Source organism: Colobus angolensis, unplaced genomic scaffold (assembly GCF_000951035.1).
Source record: "Colobus angolensis palliatus isolate OR3802 unplaced genomic scaffold, Cang.pa_1.0 Scaffold301, whole genome shotgun sequence".
NCBI lineage: Eukaryota > Metazoa > Chordata > Mammalia > Primates > Cercopithecidae > Colobus > Colobus angolensis.
The window spans coordinates 3556678-3577116 of record NW_012116278.1 but is presented as its reverse complement, the minus strand read 5'-3'; the positions used below and the strand labels follow the sequence as shown (position 1 = coordinate 3577116).

General features: G+C 49.2%; 1 protein-coding gene across 1 annotated transcript in view; it reads right to left on the bottom strand.

The window, feature by feature from the left end:
- AKNA (AT-hook transcription factor) overlaps positions 1-20439 on the bottom strand; it is a 61520-nt gene that overhangs the window by 15763 nt on the left and 25318 nt on the right. The window contains exons 5-14 of the mRNA XM_011950090.1: positions 15800-15956; positions 14903-15057; positions 11842-11901; positions 9690-9817; positions 8987-9194; positions 7245-7411; positions 6946-7143; positions 5567-5813; positions 4512-4618; positions 3580-3791 (exon numbers count right to left, since the gene is read on the bottom strand). Of these exons, the coding sequence (XP_011805480.1) occupies positions 3580-3791; positions 4512-4618; positions 5567-5813; positions 6946-7143; positions 7245-7411; positions 8987-9194; positions 9690-9817; positions 11842-11901; positions 14903-15057; positions 15800-15956 (1639 nt within the window). The remainder of the gene's footprint in view (positions 1-3579; positions 3792-4511; positions 4619-5566; positions 5814-6945; positions 7144-7244; positions 7412-8986; positions 9195-9689; positions 9818-11841; positions 11902-14902; positions 15058-15799; positions 15957-20439) is intronic.

The window sequence follows — 20439 nt, the reverse complement described above, 5'->3', positions numbered from 1 at the left end:
TATAGAACATTCTTGAAATGATAAAATTATAGAAATGGAGAACAGATTAGTGCTTACCAGGGGTTAAGGACAGACTGGGGGCAGGAGGGAAGTGAGTGTGCCTATGAAAGGGCAGCATGAGGCTCCTTGGGTGATGGAACGTTCTGTATCTTGACTGCATCAGTGTCAACATCTGGCTGTGACACTGTACTTTGCAACATATTATCACTGGGGGAAACTGAGTAAAGGCACATGGGATCTCCGTGTATTATTTCTTATAACTGCATGTGAATCTGCAATTATCTCCAAATAAAAAGTTGAATTAAAGGCTGGGTGTGGTGGTTCACACCTATAATTCTAGCACTTTAGGAGGCTGAGGTGGGCGGATCACTTGAGGTCAGGAGTTCCAGACCAGCCTGGCCAACATGGTGAAACCCTGTCTCTACTAAAAATACAAAAATTAGCTGGACGTGATGGCACACACCTGTAGTCCCAGCTACTCAGGAGGCTGAGGCTGGAGAATCACTTGAATCTGAGAGGAGGAGGTTGCAGTGAGCTGAGATTGCACCACTACACACCAGCCTGGGGAACATAGTAAGACTCCGTCTCAAAAAAAAAAAAAAAGTTTAATTAAAAATGTTTTTAAAATAATGAACCAGCTGGGCGTGGTTGCTCATGCCTGTAATTCCAACAGTTTGGGAGGCCGAGGCGGGCAGATCACAAAGTCAGGAGTTCGAGACCAGCCTGACTAACATGGTGAAACCGCATCTCCACTAAAAACACAAAAATTAGCCAGGTGTGGTGGTGCACACCTGTAATCCCAGCTTCTCAGGACGCCGAGGCAGGAGAATCTCTTGAACCCGGGAGGTGGACGTTGCAGTGAGCAGAGATTGCACCATTGCACTCTAGCCTGGACAACAGAGTGAGACTCCGTCTCAAAAAAAAAGATGAACCTTTTAGGTAAAGCTAATCTGAGGTGTCAGAAGTCAGAACAGTGGTTATGTTTGGGGAGCAGGTAGTGACTGAAGGGGGCTTCAGTGGGGTTCTGGGGTTCAGATCACGTTGAGTTTCTTGGTCTCTGTTCACCTTGTAAAAACTCATCAATTTAAGTTCTTTTTGGTGTTAATTTCAATAAATAATTCATGTGTAAAGGTCAAAAACTGAATCACATATAGATTTTATAGACATGGAAAGTGTTCATAACACAATTTAGTGAAAAAAGGAGGTTGCCAAATATTCACATATAAAATGATCTCATTTTTTGTTTTTTTTTGTGTGTGTTTTTTGAGACAGAGTTTCACTCTTCCACTCAGGTTGAAGTGAAGTGGCACAATCTCAGTTTATTGCAACCTTCACCCCTGAGTTCAAGCCATTCTCCTGCCTCAGCCTCCTGAGTAGCTGGGATTATAGGTGCCCACCACCACGCCCGGCTAATTTTTGTTTTAGTGGAGATGGGGTTTTGCCATGTTGGCCAGGCTGGTCTCAAACTCCTGACCTCAGGTGATTCACCCGCCTCAGCCTCCCAAAGTGTTAGGATTACAGGCGTGAGCCACCGTGCCTGGCCTCGTTTCTGATTTAAGTATAGTCATGCATCACTTAATATTGGGTATAAGTTCAGAGAAACACATTTCTATTCCGTTTCGCCATGTCACAAACATCATAGATTACCCACACCTACTACATATGTGGGGTAGATGGAATAGCCCATTACTTCCAGGCTACAAACCTCTACAACATTGCCTGCTGAATGCTGTAGGTGACTGTAACACAGTGGTATTTGTGTATCTAAACATAGAAAAGAGACCATAAAAATATGGTACAAAAGATTTTTTAAATGGTACATCTGTAAAGGGTCCTTACCATGAATGGAGCTCACAGGACTGGAAGTGGTTCTGGGTGAGTGAGTGAGTGAGTGGGGAGTGAATGTGAAGGCCTAGGGCATTACTGTACACTGCTGTAGATTTTACAAACACCATATTCTTAGGCTAAATTTACATTTATAAAAAAGTTTTTCTTCAATAATTAATCAAGTTTAACTTACAGTAACATTTTTACTTTATAAGTTTTTAAATGGTTTTTAACCTTTTGACTATTTCATAATAATATTTAACTTAAAAATACATTGTAAAGTACAAAAATATTTTCTTTCTTGATATCCTTATAAGCTTTTTTCTATTTTTAACTTTTTTTAAAAAAAACTTTTGTTAGAAACTAAGACACACACACACACACACACACACACACACACACATACTAGCCTAGGCCTGCACAGGAGCAGGGTCATCAATATCCCTGTCTTCTACCTCCATGTCTTGTTCTTCAGGGGCAATAATAGCACTGTCATCTGTGATAACAATGCCTTCTTCTGGAATACCTCCCGACGGACTACCTGAGGCTGTTTAATAGTTAACATTTTTAAAATAAGTAGAAGAAATACAATCTAAAATAATGATAAAAAGTATAGTAAATACATAATCCAATAACAGAGTCATTAGTTATCAAGTATTATGTACTGTACATAATTGTAGGTTTTGTACTGTACTTTTTTTTTTTTTCTTAAGGCAGTCTTGCTCTGTCGCCCAGGCTGGTGTGCTGTGGTGGTGCTATCTCGGCTCACTGAAACCTCTGCCTCAGCCTCCCAGGTTCAAGCGATTCCCATGCCTCAGCCTCCTGAGTAGCTGGGATTACAGGTGTTAAGCCACCACACCCGGCTAATTTTTGTATTTTTAATAGAGACAGGGTTTCATCATGTTGGCCACAGGTGACCCTGGCCTTAAGTGATCCTCCCACCTCGGCCTCCCCAAGTGCTGAGATTAAGGCATGAGCCACTATGCCCGGCCTGTACTGTACCCTTTTTTTTTGTTTTTTGAGGCAGTCTCACTCTGTTGCTCAGGCTGGAGTGCAATGGTTTGACCTCAGCTCACTGCAACCTCCAGCTCCTGGGTTCAAGCAATTCTCCTGCCTCAGCCTGACGAGTTGCTGGGATTACAGGCATCCACCACCACGCCTGGCTAACTTTTTGTATTTTTATTAGAGATGGGGTTTTACCATGTTGGCCAGGCTGGTCTTGAACTCCAGACCTCAGGTGATCCGCCCGCCTCGGCCTCCCAAAGTGCTGGGATTACAGGCAGGAGCCGCCGCACCCGGCCGGTACTGTACTTTGATATGACCAGCAGTGCAGTAGGTTTGTTTCCACCAGCACCGCCGCAAACGTGTGTGAAGTATTGCCCTGCAATGACTGCAACATCACTACCAAAGGAATTTTTCAGCTCCATGAAAATCTTATGGGACCACTGCCATGCATGCTGTCTGTCGTTGAACAAAACGACATACTGTCACGCAGTGCATGACAGTATGTGTAAACACACACACATTTACATCAGCACAGAGAACAGTTCACAGGTTCTACACCAAAACATCAGCACTGATGGTTTCCAGAGTATTTTTTTTCTTTTGTTCCCTTTTGTCCACCTTATCTGTAATTTCAAATTTCAGTACAATGAACCTGGCTAATATGTCATATCCTAAAGGGTTCTGCAAGTTTTTCTATTTGAGTTTTCAATCCATGCAGTTCTGTCCAAGCCAGACTCCTGCACTCACCCATCTCGGCTGCCAATGTCCGCTCCAGGCTGAAGGTGGGTGCCCTCTGCCGGAGAAGCCCACTTGGGCTGGAGAGGTGCCTCTGTGCTCGGCTCCGGGGTGTGCTGGGCTCTGTGGCTCTTCTGGGGATCAGAGAACCCCTGGCCTTGGGGTAGGAAGCTCCATCCCTGGGCACAGATGCAGCGAAGGGCTGGGCTAATGTTCCTGCTGTGCTGGGGGACCGTGGAGGAAGGGACACACGGAGGTCACACAGAGTGAGACACTCAGGCGGTGGCATCTGAGGCTCTCCACACGCTAACCCAACAAGCTCCCACCCTTTGCGACTTTGCATCTCGGGTGGTACAGTATTTTCAAGGACACACACACACATTAGATGTCCACTTCTTTATAAACTGTACACTGGCCAACCCAATATGCAAAATAATAAATCTCAATTTCTATGCAGAATACATAAAGAGAAACAGGATTTCTAATCCTTCCTTTGCATGCACCCTTGGGTTGCCTTGTGGGCCTCCTGAAGGGCCTGCACCCAGCTTTGGAGGCTCCATCCCTCTGACCTTCAACCCTGTCTCCTCCGCCTTCTCCCTTCCCTTTGGGTTCCATGTAGCCACCCTGAGTGCCCTTCGTCCTTGTCTTCTGTTCACCTCACAGTGCCCTCCCTGTAGTTTTTATTCATTCACCTATTCATTTGCTCAACAAAAATGAATTTCCCAGTCTGTCGCTAATTAGCTGTGTGAGGATGGACTAGTCACTCCCCTCTCTGAAGCTCTGTTTCCTCTGTCAATAACATAGGAACAAGAAATTGGGGATGAAATGAGTCCCTATGAATGGACAGACCATCCTCTCTTATTCTGGGCCATCACGGGCACTGCGATTCCCAGGCTGTCCCAGGAATGTGGCACTGACAGGACAATGGCGGGATCCCAGGATACCTGATGTGGGAGAGCCGGTGCTCTGGAGTCTGGGTGAGGGGTGAAACTCTGCTTGTTTCTGAGCCAACAAAGCCACTGTCTGTCTCCGGGCATGCCATCCAGGGCTCCTGAAAGAGGCAGTATCCGTTTATGTCTGAGGAATGTGTCCAAGGCACACTGGGAAGCCCTTCCCAAATCCTAGCCTGGGCCTCACCTCCCAGAGGCTCACACCCCAGGGATGCTGGCCTGGCTCCCAACAGCCAGGCCCAGGAGTGAGGGCTCTCAGGCTCTCAGGCCTCAGCACAAGAATCTGGCTACCAGCAGGGACTCTGCACCCCAGGAGGACCCTGAGCAAGTCCTGCCTCCCTGAGGAGTGGCAGCCAGAGCCCTTGGGAGAGACACGGCCGTGGACAAGGACTAGCAAGGGGAGAGGGAGAAAGTCATATTTCCAGTGTCTCCTGGCTTAGGCCTGGAATACTATGGTCTTATCTGAGTGGAAATGCTCAGGCCCAAGGCATTGGAAAAACGAAACCATCAAATATGTACATACAGGTCCTAGCCACTGAGTTTAACACACGGCACAAAGAACACAGAGCAACACAGGTGCCTGCCCTTGCTGAGTCCATGTCTAGTGCAGAGAATCCTGACCATGGGCTCATTAGGACTACAGAAGCATGTGGGTGTGTGTGTGTTTGCACGCAAGTGCACAGGCATGCATATATATGCATTATTCTCTGTCAGTCACACTTCCACAGTGGTCTGTGACCTTGCAGCAGTGATGTCTGCTCTAAAGGGCATAGAACTAGACTCTCCAGCTGTGATGGGCAGGCTCAGAGAAGTATAAGCAATGGGTTCCAAGCTCTCAGAGGAGGAACAAGAGCTCTGGAAGAGGGACAGGTTTGGGGGGTGACACTGGCCATAAGTCCTGCATGTCAGGTGGGATTTTGGCTGGCAGGGACAGGAGCAGCAGGTATTCCAAGAAGGAATAGCACAAGGAAAGATCCAGAAGCAGAAAGTTGAGAAGACCCAGCAATGACCCTGAGGTTCTGGGCCCATTCCCCCATGTGGAGACTTACCTCCAGGTGGGGCCCACCGCCTTGGTGCAAAGGCTTCTGTGGAAGGCGCTCAGAGATGCCGCTTCCCTCCAGGCTGGTCATACTACTTTGGTGGGATGCTGCGGACTTGGTGCCTGGAGGGTGTGGTGGCATGCCAGGGCCTGGAGGGGCTGCCTCAGCCTTGCCCAGGCCTGACATGTGTCCGTCTCTAGCCAGGGATGTCTGGAAACCTGGTGGCTTCACAGATAGCATCTGCTCCATGGCCTCCCTGGCATGGGAAGAGAAGACCATCCTTGAGCTCTGCCAGGCAACCCTGATGCAGGGGTTGGCCTAGTCCTGGGAGCCAAGCAGCCCAGGGCACGGGCTCTGGAGTCAGACATCCCTGGCTGTCCAGCCTGGTTCTGCCATCTTCTAGCTGTATGACCTAGGGCAAGGCACTTCCCCTCTCTCAACCTCACTTTTCAAGTGTAAAATGTGGATGCCAACAAAACCCACCCAACACACCAAAGAGGAAATGCTAAAGCAGCAATTCCCAGACTTAAGGAGTTCGCATACCACCTTCCCTATTTCAGGCATTTCCATAAACTTCCATCTACTCCAAAGATTTTAGATCACTATTCAGAACAGAAGATGTGACAAACAGAAACTAACTTTGAGGATAAATACGAGAAACCTGAATGTTATCACATACTAGATAGATCCATTTGCCTGCCAAAGGCTCTAGGCCTGAGGCCTGCTTATGCGCTCTCACGCTATCTCTCTCTCTCTCTCTTTTTCCACAGAAGTTCAAGAGAGGCATTAAAGACACCACAGCACTGAGACTTTCTCCTTGGCATCATTAGAAGGTCAGAGACAGAAAAAGAGAATGATATTCTTTTTTCTTGTTTTTTTTGAGACAGGATCTTGCACTGTCACCTAGGCTGGAGTGCAGTGGCCGGATCTCAGCTCACTGCAAATCTCCACCTCCTGGGCTCAAGAGACCCACCTGCTTCAGCCTCCCAAATAGCTAGGGCTACAGGAGTGTACCGCCATGCCTGGCTAATTTTTGTATTTTTTGTACAGATGGGGCTTTGCCATTTTGCTCAGGCTAGTCTTGAACTCCTGGGCTCAAGTGATCCACCTGCCTTGGCCTCCCTCAATGCTGGGATTAAAGGCATGAACCACTGTGCCCAGCTGAGAATAATATTCTTTAACGCTGCATGTGTCCTCCTGAAAATCATGTCCCACACTACCCGAAATCATTTCAAGGGCTATCAGTGGTATACATTGCACACTTGAAGATGCAGGACAGACAAGCCATGTCTGAACTGTGAAGTGCTGTCTTATTCACTCTGACAGTGATCACCCCTGTGGTTTTAGGGTGGAACCAAACATTCTGCAGGAAAGGCTCAGTGACTTACTCCAGGGGAGCCCCATGACTTTTCTCAGCCTGCACCAGGTGCTGCTTTGGGAGGACCCTGGTGGCCTCTGCTTTCCCTGGAGCTGCAGCCACCCCATCAACTTCTAGGGAGTCACCTCCCCTCTCCTCCTCCTCCTCCTCTTCTTCTTTCTCCTCCTCCATTCTCATGGCTTCCGGGAGAGATTTCACACTGAGGTACCTGCAGGAGTACACACAGAGGGGCATGATCTCTGCCCAGTGGGGGACAGCCAAGATCCAGCTGCTGGCCAGACACCCCAGTCAGGTCCAGGTGGCACTCACCGCTCCATGAGGCCATGGTACACTTGTTCCATCTGCAGCTCCTTGTGCCTGAGTCGGGCCAGGGGGTCCTGTGGCCTATCCTCCACCTCACTGTTGCCAGAGCTCACCTCCACATTTATGTGCAACGGGTGGGGGCCAGCGCTGGTGGCGGCAGTGGTGGTAGCAGGCTGGGGTCAGAAAGATGAAAGGACAGAGATTCAGGAGATACTTAAATACCACTTTTAAGCACCTGCCTCCTGCCAGGGGGCTGAGGGGTAAGAAGCACATTAGACTCACTAAGCCCACCACCCTTTTATGCATGTGTAAACTACAGAGACTGGGCTGTGTGATCTTCGATACTGGCTGCCATGAATTGAGCACCTACTGTGTGCCAGGTACCATACAGATAACAGGTTACAACAATCCCACTAGTACCTAAGATTATTACAAACCATTTTACAGACAGGTAGTTAAAGCTCAAATGATTTGCCCAAAGTCAACAGAAACCAGGAGCAGAGTTGAGATTTGAATCTAGATTTCCTGCCAGAGTTAACTCTCCTGACCCCCATCCATGCCAGCAGGGCCACCCCAGCCCCCTGCAATGCCTTCACTGCAGGAACACAAGGGTCCTTCAAGACAACGTACTCGGGTTTTCTTCCCATTCTTGTATGTAGTGGCACCTGGTAGAGTTTTCCTACCCTCTAGGCCAGAGCACAGCATAAGATTTTCCCCAAACCATGGGGCCAGCACGACTTTAGCTGTCAGGGATGTCCTACCAGTGTCCCACCCTACCCAGCATGCCAGGCCCTCTTTCCTGCTCCCATCCTCCACAGACAAGTCTTTGCAGCACAGGCAACAGGAGTTGGGAGGCATAGAGACCCCACCACTGTCATCTGTGTGAATGCACTATACTCAATTTGCTCACCTGCAAAACGGACATAGTGATTGCCTCTCAAGGGGTCACGGTGTGGGCCAGAGAGCCTTCTACAAAGCCCTCTTCGTGTAGGGCTCTTGTCTAGGCTTCACCCCATCATCCGTGCAGTACTACAGGCTAGAAACCTGGAGCCATCCGTGTCTTCCTTCGCTCTCACAGCCACTCCAAGTCCACTCAAACATACCTTCCCAACCTCTCTCAAGTCCACACATGCTTCCCCATTTGCCCTGCCACCTCCCCATCCTCAGACTGGCCTACCCACAAGTCATCTTATGTCATCCCCTGCCAGAAAACCCAGCAGAGTTGAAGGCCATGCTCTCTATGTGACCCACAAGCCCCTATGTCATAGGGCTCCTGCCTGCCTCTCCAGCCACATCTCAGACTATTTTTCCCTTCTCTTTCCATACTCTAGCCACAGGGCCTTTGCTCAAGCTGCTTCCCCCACTGGATGGGTTTTCTCTTTGTCTCTAGTAATTCCTACTTAGCCTCAGGTCTCATTTAAACATGACTTCTTCAGGGAAAGTTTCTCTGACCTCCTCCTCAGACTCAGTCATGTGACTCCTACTCTCACAGAACCCTGTAACTCTCCTTCAGTGCACTGATCAAAATTATAACTAAATCACTGTAACCAGTTCGACCCTACAGAAAACTCTGTGAAGAAAGAGGCCACCTTCCCTGCCACCTCCCATCCCACTGAATCCGTACCATGTGTCATGGGTCCTGGCATATGGCACGCACTTCATAAATATGAAATATGTACTGAAGAAATGAATTCATGAAGAAACGAATGCACAAGGGAACAGCCCAATATGGTTGAGCCAAGAGGTACCTCAGGGCAGGAGGTCTTGATAGCTGGCATGGGGGCTTGTCTGGAAGGAGCAGGCAGGTGCGTTGGCTGGTGGAGGCAGGGCAGGGCTGGGGTACTTTCCAGAGCTGAGTCTGACCCGGGCGGCTCAGGCTCTTGCTGGGTCTGGTCTATGTGTTCCTTCAGCTCTTCCAGGCAACTTCCCAGACGGTATATCTCTGCCTCCAGCTCCCTGGAATGCAGAAACATCAGCACCAGGAGCCCAAGACGGTAGCCACATCAGGCAGGTCCAGGAGCAGAGTGTCAGAGCAGAGACTCCAGGGGATGCCCCCTTAGGGTTCATTTAATATCAGCCTTTAGATGATGGTGAGAACTCAAAATAAGCAAGATGAAAGAAGGTTCCACTGGGAATCAGGAGGCCTCAGCCCAAGTTCCCTCTGCCTTCCACAGGCTGTGGGACCTTACAGAAACCCCACCCCCATCTAGCCTCAGTTTCCCTATTAACCAATAAGGGTTTCAAAGCATCTTCTCAGCAAGTGGGTTCAAAGGGACTCAAATCTCAGCTTTTTATTGTGCCACCATTTGGATGTGTATATTAATTAGGATAAGATTTCTCTCTGTTCTCTTGTGTACAAATTATAAGGACAAAGTGCCTCCCTCCTGGAGACTGAGGGACCCCAGGGGCCCATCACATCTGTGCTTCCAGGCGTTCCACCCCAGCAGGTACCTGCCAGGATCAAATCTTCCAGGTGTCCCCTTGGAGCCAGCAAGCGGCTGGGCAGGGTGTTGCTCCCGGCAGGCCTTCAGGTACTCCTCCTCTAGGGCCACGTGGGCAGCCTTCAGCCGCTGGAAGCCCTGAAACCAGACCAGGCCAGGAAGACTTGAATGCTCAGCCCCCGTGGGGCCTGTCCCTGCAGACACAGTGGATGAGACAGTTTGCGGGAGGCCATGGGATGCACCTGGGCCCCTGGGTTCATGCAAGATACAGGCCGAGGTTGAGATCTCTGGAGGCTGCCTGCCCTGGAGAGCGGCCGTGGTCCAGCTCTCTGCCATCAGGCTGGCACAACAACTTAGAGCCTTGACACTAGCTTCAGAGGGCACCAGCCCTTCCTGCATAGACTTACAAGGACCCCAATGTATCACAAACTGTCATAGCTGCCACAGTATCAAATATACTCTCACCATATCTCCATAAGGACCCTCTACTTGAGAGATTCTGGATCCTCATTCTTGATTTGCACAACTGTGGGTTTCAGAAAATTAGCCACTCTTTTCCCAAATCCTGATAGGCTATCAATACAGATAATGTTATCATCACCATTACATTATTGAGAATATTTACTGAGCATTGAGACTCTGGGCTAAAGCACTTTGCATTTATTTAATCTTCAATATAATCATAATGAAGGGTGATTTATCATCTTCATTTAAAAAGGATGAAACTGAGCCACAGGGATGTCATTTAAGTTGGTGAAGGTCATGGAGTGAGTGAGTTGTAGAGACAGGATGTGGGCCCAGGCCCTCTGGCCCCAGAGCTCATGGCCCTAGCAATTCTGCTAGGCTCCCATAGTAAACATAATCAGGGGTAATACATGGCTAAAGCTGCGGCAACTGGGGTTGGTATCACTGTCTTACTACTTTCTGCATCCTACTCAACTCTGAGGACAGACTGAGGCCAAGGACAACCTAGAACCCATTCCCCGGTCACATCTAACCTTCCGACAGCTCTCAACTTCCCTGCGTATGGGAGAATTAGAACAGAGAGCAAAAAAATGAATGGTTTTAGTTTACAAGGGCCTTGGTCATCCACTGCATGGTATTACATGATACACATCATGTATTTTGTGATTGGAAAGTGTACGTGACATCTATGTAACCACACAGGAAAATACTCCTGCCATAACATTTTTTTAGAAACTAGGTGTGTTGCATTTGCCTCTCCAGACCTTCTCTCAGCTCCTCTCCCACCCTGCTCTGTGCTTTGAGCATCAAGGCTATCTACCTGCTGGCTTCTGGTTGGGTCTGTCTAGTGGGAGGGACCTATCAGAGATCACAGGGTGGGAAGAGGGAGACTTGAGAGTGGGTACAGCTCCCAGCTAATGCTACTACCTGGGGACTCCCCAGTCTTTGCTGGGTCCCCTGATGCTGACCACACCTTTGCTGACAGTTCTTTCCTCTGATGCCTACACTCCCAGACTTGAGAGCTCCACCTGTTCCTTACTGGGACCCTGGCTGATGCAGCAGGAATCTAAATTGTATTTATGACTGCAGTTATCTAAAACTCCAAATTCCAAAGGAACTACACCAATAAGGCATTTACAAAGGGTCTCCCTCCCACCCCCACTTTTTTTTAAACCTAGTTTCCAAACGTTTGGCAACCATTTTGTAATTTTTTTAAAAGGCGATAAAAAAGAAAAGGCCTTTTTCTCCTTGCTGAGAGGCAGGATAATTTGTGGAAAGTAGTGCAGGGCAGTCATTATGACCCCGGATTTGAAAGGGAGACAGACCTGGCTCCAGGCTCTGCTACCTACTAGCTGTGTGGTCTTTGAGTAACCCCTCTGAGCTTCAGTTCCATCCTGGTTAAATGATGGTGATAACTGTAACTGCTTCACTGGGTTTTGATGATGATAAAATAAAATAACATACTCTAGGGTTTACCACAGTCCCTGGCACACAACCATCCTTGCTTAATAAGCAGTAACTATTGTGATATAATGATCGTTATCATGGGAAGCTACTCAAGAGCTGTTTCCTCTGAAAGAGACACTGTGTCTGGGATTCTCTTTTCTGTCTTGCAGCAAAGGAGGCTTCAGAGACAGAGCCATGGGAGACAGTGGTTGTCTGGCAGTTCCACGGGTGGCTCCTGAATTGGGCAGTACCTTGAGTTGGTCCTGGGGCATGAGACGTCCTGCCTGTATCAGTCTTTCAAAGGACTCCACCTGGACATTGGGAGGGGAAGGAAATATGCTCCATTAATCCAGTCCTGCAGACTCCCACACCCAGCCACATCCATGCTTTGGTAAGAGGAGCTGGGTCCATCCTCAGGATGTGGGGTTTCTGCCAAGCATGGAGAGGTGGGTGCTGGGAACAGCTTCTACCACCAGCCCCAGGCATAGCAGCCTTGAGAAAAAATCAAAGTGGAATCTGCAGAAATTTACTGACAACAAAGCAAGTCACTCGTGTGCATCAAGACTAATGCAGGATATTTACTGCAGCATGAACAGTAGGGAGGGGACAAGAAATAGCCTAAATGCCTGTCGGTGGAATAGTATGCAGCCATCAATAAGAGGAAGGTACATGTGTATGTTCTGAGCTATTAATACCTCCAAGACCTATTTTTCAGTGTCAAATCAAGGTACAGGGCAATGTTTATGGTATGCTACCATCTGTATAAAATATGTGAAGAATAAAAAGGAAAACGATAACCACATTGCTTATATATGATACACTATCTCTAGAGGAATTCAAGAAACTAAAATATAAATTGCTTCTGGGAAGGAGAACTGGGTGGCTGGAAGACAGGAATGAGAAGTAGATTTTTCTACTACACGTCCTTTGCATCCTTTGAAATTTGAACAGTGCGAATTCGTTGCCTACCCAAAAATAAATATTCAAATTTAGGACTTCAGAAAGTCAAGGTACAGTAGCTTATGCAACCGTTTCTATAAATGCAAGTGTGTGCACTGAACGTTTTTGCATGGGTTGGAGAAAATATTTACTTTTTGCTCAATATGCCCTCTGTATTGTGCAAAGGTCCTTATCATGGGTGTCTGTTACCTGCTCAAAAAAAGTTTAATTACAAAAAAAGGCAAGGGATGATATATTTAGTTTTAAGAAAGCTCTAGATCAGTGTGAAATATAATATAGAAATGTATATCATATAATCATATATTGTATAATTTTATAATATATAAAATAGAAATATAGTGTGAGCTACACATTTGAAATTTTCTCATAGCCACATTGAGAATGTAAAAAGAAACAGGTAAAATTAATTTTTATATTTTATTTAGCCCCAAATATCATTTCAACATGTAACCAATACTAAAAAAATAGGGAGATACTTTATATTTCTAAGTCTCTGAAATCCGGTATGTGTTTTACACATACCACAGCATGTCTCAATTCAGAGCAGCCCATGTCAAGTACTCAACAGCCACATGTGGCCAGCAGCTTCTGAACTGGATCGTGCAGCACTAGATATGAGGGGTCAGCTGAGGCCCCAGCTCCTGCTCAGTGTGATGATTTGACATTGCTTTATTTTGTGGACAACACATAGGACGAAGAAGAAATGTGTCTCCGGCTACGGAACCAAGAATGGTGGTGGCAAAAGGAAATGAAGCTTGTAATCCCAGCACTTTGGGAGGCCGAGGCGGGCAGATTACCTGAGGTCAGGAGCTTGAGATCAGCCTGGTCAATGTGGTGAAACCCCGTCTCTACTAAAAATACAAAAATTAGCCGGGCGTGGTGGCACGTGCCTGTGATCTTAGCTTCTAGGGAGGCTTGAGGCAGAAGAATTGCTTGGACCCGGGAAGCGGAGGTTGCAGTAAGCCAAGACTGCACCACTGCACTCCAGCCTGGGCGAAAGAGCAAGACTCTGTCAAAAAAAAAAAAAAAAAAAAAGAAAAAAAAAAAAAAAAAGAAAGAAAGAAAGAAAGAAAGAAAGGAAGGAAGGAAGGAAGGAAGGAAGAAAGAAAGAAAGAAATGAAGTCCTTGTATGTGCTACTCCAACAAGGATTAACTTTGAAAACATCATGGTGACAGATGTCAGACACAGGACAAACATTGCATGAATCTATTGCTATGAGATGTCCACAATAGGTGAGCCTATAAAAACAGGAGGCAGATGAGCAGCTGCCACAGGCTGGGGTAAGAGGGAACGGGGAGTGGGAGTGACCGCCTAATACAGATGAGGTTTCTTAGTGGCTGATGAAAATGTTCTAAAATTGACTGTGGTGACAGTGGCAGAACTGTGAATATACTAAAAACCACTGAAGCAAGCATACATTTTAAATGCGTCAACTGCATGGTATGTGAATTATATTTCAATAAAGCAGGGGAGAGACGGGGAGATGGGAGGGGAGAGGAGAGGAGGACAGAAGAGGAGAGGAGAGGGGAAGGGAGAGGAGGGGAGGGGAAGGGTGAGGAGAGGAGGGAAGGGAAGGGAAGAATAGAAGGTGCTTCTCTGAAAGAATCTGTTTTATGGGCATGGTGGTGCATATAACTATTGCATTTCTCTTTCGGCACTGGCAACTAGGAAGTTCAAAGCTAAATGTGTGACTCTAATGTGCTTAGGGTCCAACAGAACATTTTATTTACTCACTTCACATACTTTATTTTTTTCTACCCTTACTTCCTCTCTGCCCCTGTTTCCTCACTTCTGTTTTCAGAATGTGGCTAAAATGTATGTATTTTCATAAGGTACTTTAAACCACTTCTGGAGTAAAGCCAATGTACAGTTATAAACAGACCTGCAAACAATTCACGGTTACTTGGACTGTTGGATGAAGATACAAAGACCCTTGAGAAGTAACTGGGAAGTGATTTATTTAATAGAATGAACTAAGAAAATGAGGCAACTTGTCCTGAAGAGGAAAAGGTAGAGTAGAGATTCTATTACCCTTCCAGAATCCTGAAAGAACTCAGAGTTTCCCAGGAGCCAGCCTAGAGACACTTCGAAGCACAACTGGAGGGATTTCGATGAGATGCATTGCCAAAAAGGGGGATAAAACCTAGCACTGGTGACAAGGAGGTGACGAGCTGTGTGGCCTCTAAAACCAGGGAGGGGGCTCACGTTTTGGGGATGGCTGAGTTAACTTGGTGCAGAGGCAGGGGAATGACAAGTGAGACTCCCAGAGCGCCTCTCACCCAAGCAGGCAGAGGTTCTGTGTTCTCCAGGTGAGTTAAGTCTCTCAGGGGCAAATCTGGGAGTCCACTCACCTTGGCCAGGAACTGCCTGGCCTGAGAAGCCAGTGCCTGGGTCTGCTCTGCTGAGGACTGGTCCTCGGTGATGCCCCGGTTCTCTGGAAGCCACCCCAGGGTGGGCATACTGGTGAGCGAGGAGGGGCTCAGGTCTCCTCGAACTGATGGCCACCCTGGAATACACAATTGCTGAAAGCTGGGGCCAAGAACAGTCCTTCCAGGAGCTGAAGGACTGAGGCTGAACGTCAAAGCCACCACCTCCATCATCAAGTTACAGCTCAGTCACCATGTGCTATCTTCATCAGCCCCAGGAAGTGGGCTGGGTAAAGCATTGTCCCCCATTTACAGGGGAGGACAAGGTCCAGATCTGCCCCAGGTCACACGGCTGGCTGCAGCAGAGCTGCGCTAGGCTTCTGGGTTCCCAGTCAACAGCGTGGGCTCTCATACAGGGAGACATGAGTTCCAATCCAGACGCTTCCCCTCCGTAGCTGTATGAACTTCAGCCTGTCCTCACCTCTCCAAGCCTTGATCCCCTTGGCTGTCATGGGTGTGACAACAGTGCACACCTCAGCGGGTTATTGTGGGGATTAACTGAGGTCACATGTGTCAAGGCTCAGTGCAGGGCCCGGCTGAGATATGGGCTCCCCAGGGATAATGCTCTATGTCGTCAACTCACCCAGGGTCACCAAGATGCCAAGTGGCAGGGCCAGGGCTGCCCCCAGGCTGCTGTGGATCAAAGCAGGACACCTTCCACATCTCTGACCCTTTGGAGTCAAAGTACCCAGGGTGGGGCCTTGCCTCCCTCCTTCCCCTGGCCTGAGGCCAGTGCCATCCCCAGCGTAAACCAAGTCAGCCCCACAGAGCAGAATCCCAGACAGAAGGCGCCTCCAGCTGCGGCTCTTCTCCTGGACTCACCTGAGGCCGCAGAGGCCTGGGGGTCCTCGGCCGGGCCCGGCCACCACTCTGCAGAGCGCGGCTGTGGGATGGTGAAGGACAAGACCTTGGTCCCTTGGGGCACCATTCCTGTGTGGATGCTGTGGCTGGGCTGGGGTGGGTCAGAGAACAGGTTCACCTGTGGAAGCGGGGAGGCACAGCAGAGCCAAGTCAGGGTAGGGGCAAACCCACCTGAAATACCTCATCTTCATTCAGGAGCTCAACACACATGCCCTGTAGTAATAAATACCATCTTTCAGTGCAGCCCTTGGCTGGGCCAAACATAGGTGAAGAACTGCGTGCCCTTTCATTTACTCTTAATGGTGGTCCTGAAAGGAAGACAGGGTGGGGACCCCAATAGCCCATCATATAGAAAAAAAAAACTGAGACACAGAGAGGTTATTAAGTCACTTACTCAAGATCCCCAGCTGATAAGTCCTTGGATGAGGATTAAAACACTGCTCTATCTGACCCCAGTACCTATGGTTCTACTATTAACAGTAATTTTTTATTAATAATGTATGTTATAATTATATCATACAACTATTTCTTAACAAATATAAGCATTTCCAATAATTATGTTGATAATAATAGCAACCAATAGCTGTTTGAATAAATGAGTGAACCAGCAAGTGAATAAACTAATCTGCCATTGGTAGCGGATCTCTATCATTTGAGGACAGATTTAAAATGTGGCAGCCAGCCCAGTTGGTGAGGGAGCAGTCTGGAGTCAGGCAGGTGACCAAGGAAGACCTCTCAAAGCTCGAAAGCAGAGGGAAACCACGGGCTGTTCAACGGCTTACAGCAGAGTTGAGAGGACTATGTTCTGTTTGTGTAAAGAAGGTTTTATTGAACACAGCCATGCCTGTTTGTTTATGTGTTGTCTATGGCTGCTTTCACACTCTGGTGGCAGAGTTGAGTAGCTGTGACAGAGACTATATGCTCCACAAAGCTAAACATTTTCACAATCTGGCCCTTTACAGAGAAAGTTTGCCAACTCTAGCTTAGCATATGGGCTCTGTAGTCAGAGCCCAGGTTCCTGCCCAGGCTCTATCACAGCACACCTCTGAGTCCTAGTTGGCTTAATAACTTTTCTGCACATGAAATAAGTGCTCAATAAATAGCGGCCACCACCCTGACATTCATCACCATCATCATCACCACCACCGTCATCACCACTACCATCACCACCATCACCATCATCACTACCACTGTCATTACCACCACCATCATCACCATCAGCATCATTATAACAATCATCATTATTAGCATCACCATCATTCACCATCACCATCACTATCACCATTATCACCAACACCATCACCATCACCACCACCACCACCACCACCACCATCACCATTTTTACCATTACTGTCATCATAACTATCACCATTACTACCATCACCATGATGGTCATCACCATCATAATCTGCACAGCCACCATGGAGACAGGCCCATGGAAAAGCAACACCCCTTAGTGGCACCTGCTCATCATGATGTTGGGGGGTTATCTTAACTGCCCCTGCTGCACCAAGGTCAGGAATGAGCAGTTTAGGGTGGGCCCGGTGGAAGGGGCTCCCTGGCCCCCAGGCAAGCAGCCTCTCTTGCTTGAGCTGTATAGGTCCTGGCTGTGGCCGAAAAATCAACTCCAAGTGTGGCATGGTCCCCCCCGCCTCCCGCTCTTTCAGGCCCAGCCTCCCCAGATGAGAACAAAGCTGGATTTTAATAATCTCCTCAGCCATCTGCTCAGACTCCCCTGTGGGGGCTTTCCTATCAGCACCCCTCTCCTGAGGTGACCCAAATCCCAGGGGAGGCCCAGCCCTCTGTCATGTTTCCCTCCCCGGACCCCTTTCTCAGCCTCAGGCCCCACCTGGGGAGTGACAGGGAACGGGGATGGGCCAGGGAAACCAGGAGGCCCCTTTGTTTCAGGGATCAAAAAAGGAGTTGGAAGCAGAGAAGCCCAAAACCTGAGCAGATGCCCAGGCAGAGCCATGAGGTGGGGAGTGGCGGTGGGGGTGGCAGCTTCGGATGCTCGGGCCTGGCCCTCCCAGGGCCCATCTCCCTGGACACAGCCAGGTGTCCCAGGTGCTCCCCAAGGCCAGATTCACTCCCTCGGGGGATTCTGTAAAAGGTGAATCAGAATTCTGTGAAGGGAGGACCAGTGAATTTGGGAAACATTGGGTTAAACAAATGAATATTCTCTGCACAGATGGATTTCTCTCAGCCTTTAAAATGCTAATGGGCTTTATGAATAGGGCGGGAGGGGAGGAGGAAGAGAGAGGAAGATGTTTCCCCAACTCATCTGCATACAGAAATCTCCCCTTCCCCCCATCCCCACCCAGGGGGTTCTGGGCCAACTTGTGGCCATCAGAACACACTGAAAAAGGGTGGTTTTACATTATCTCCGTAATTCCTTCTGGGGTAATTTCTGGTCACCTCAGCTCTTCCAGATCTCTCTTCAGCTGAGATGGAGGAACAGGGGCTGCGGGGAGGTGGCAACATGGCAGCAAATGCAGTGAGATCACCATAAACCCTGGCCAGAGGCCAGTGTAGAGAACAGAGCCAACCAGTGACTCCTGACCAGTCCTGGCTCCCTGCCCCACAGCTGGGCTCCCTGGTCCTGCCCCAACCCCAAGGCTCCAGACCCATCGGTGTTCCTGGGCCAGGCCTCCCCAGCTGCAGATCCCACAGCTACCGAGACTAGTTCTGCTAGAGCGTGGTGTCACTCGTGGGCTTCAGAGCCAGGCTGCCGAGTTCCAACTCCTGCTCTGGCACCTACTTGTTGAGTGATCTTGGTCAAGTTACTTAACATCTCTGTGCCTCAGCTTCCCCAACTGCAAATTATTTAGGAGAGTGGTCCATAAATATCACCTATGACCATTCTTATTTCTATAACAGTCATCAATCCGCCTCATCCCTATGCCTCTCTCCACACCCAGTGCCAGGGCCTGGGTGCCAGGGCTTACCCAGACTTGAGGAAAAGAACATCTGTTCTGGAATCAGGCAGATGTAGGTTTCAGTCCCAGCTTTGCCTCTTGCACCAGCTATGGGATGCTGAGCAAACCATTCCACCTGACTGAACCTCAGTGTGTGTGTGGAGGGGCTCAGATAAGATGACCCTGAACCTGTTGCTGCTCAGTGAATGTCAATCTCCTTCCTATGGGTCCCCACCCACTGCTGTCCACCTACCCACCATGCCTAGACTGGGTGTCCAGTGCAACATCCCCAGCGCGGCTCCCTCCCAGGTGGGTCCAGCCCTCCGCCGTGGGTTCTGAGCAGAGTGAAGTGGCTCGGTAGGTCCTTGGGAGGTCTGAGAACTGCCTCTGAACTCGTGGGCTCTGAGCAAAAGGTTGTCCTGGGGTCTCTCCAGCCTTCGGGGTAGAGTGCACAGAGGTTCCAGATAGAGTGAGGAAGCCTGGCCAGCTGGAATCTCAGCTCTCCTCAAGCCCCATGGACCCTGAGTGAATCCCCTCCCTGCTCTGAGGCTCTGTTCTCTTCTGCACATTGGAGCTGCAAGCCTGCCTTGTGCTGCTCCCCTAGGGCAGCTGTGAGATGGGGTTGGGCGGGAGGTGATAGTATCATCCTGCTTCCTTCCCCCCAGAGCCCTGAAAGGTGCTCATACTTCCTGAGGCTGAGAGAGGGGTTGGGGGAGGGAGCAGAGCCCTCAGGCCAAGCAATAGCAATCATTTTTCCAGAAAGTGGGAGTGCGTGAGCTGACACAGAAACATTTCCGGCCTCTCCTCCTGTGACACCCTCACACACGAGCCAGGGGTCTGGGTGCCAGCCAGGGCAGGGTAACCACACTTGGGGGGGACCCTGAGTCCTACTGGGTCAAGGGAGCACCCACAAGAGAAGGCACCCCAGCTGCACTCTGCTGTGTCCACCCCACCTGTGTCACTGTGGCTGGCATACAAGAGGCCTAGCAGTAAACACCTTTATAATAATAATATTCCCTAACTCTTAGGAAGTGCCTGCCTAGTGCCAGGTAAATGCTTTCTGTGTACTGACTCATGCCCTTAAACGAGCGCAGGAGGAAGGGAGGAGGGAGGGTGGAAACGCTCCACGCCTTCAGTCCCCGCCACTCCACGACCTTCAGCGGCCCCTACCCCAACGGGAGCCCCAGTTTCCCAATCTGTCAAATGGGGAAGCCAAGTGTTTGGGTCTGATGACCAGTTCCTTTCTCCCCAGACCCGCTTGGAGTCTGCAGCCATGGGAATGCGGTTTCCCCAGAGAGGATGACCTAACAAACCCCCTCCACCCCCTTTCCCAACTGCCCCGTCTCTTCCAACCCTGGATCTGGCTCAGCGGTTCAGAAAGCTGGAAGGAGCCTGCTCGGCTCCCAGGAGGAAGTCTGATTAGCCCTCTTTTACAGATGTGCCCGATGAGGCCAAGAGGGAAGGGGCCTGCCTGTGCCAGGCAGCAGGTGTGGGGATGCAGGGGGGCTCCTGGTCCTAGAACAGGCCCCCTTCCGTTTCCTCACCACAGTGGCCTTCTCCCACCCACCCCGGAAGTGTCTCTCAGCATTGAGAGCAGCAGCTGTGGCGCGGGCGGGGTCCTGGAGCATGGAGGGCGGGGGGAGTGGGCGGGGCATTGGGGCATCTGCATCTCTGCACCTCAGCTCT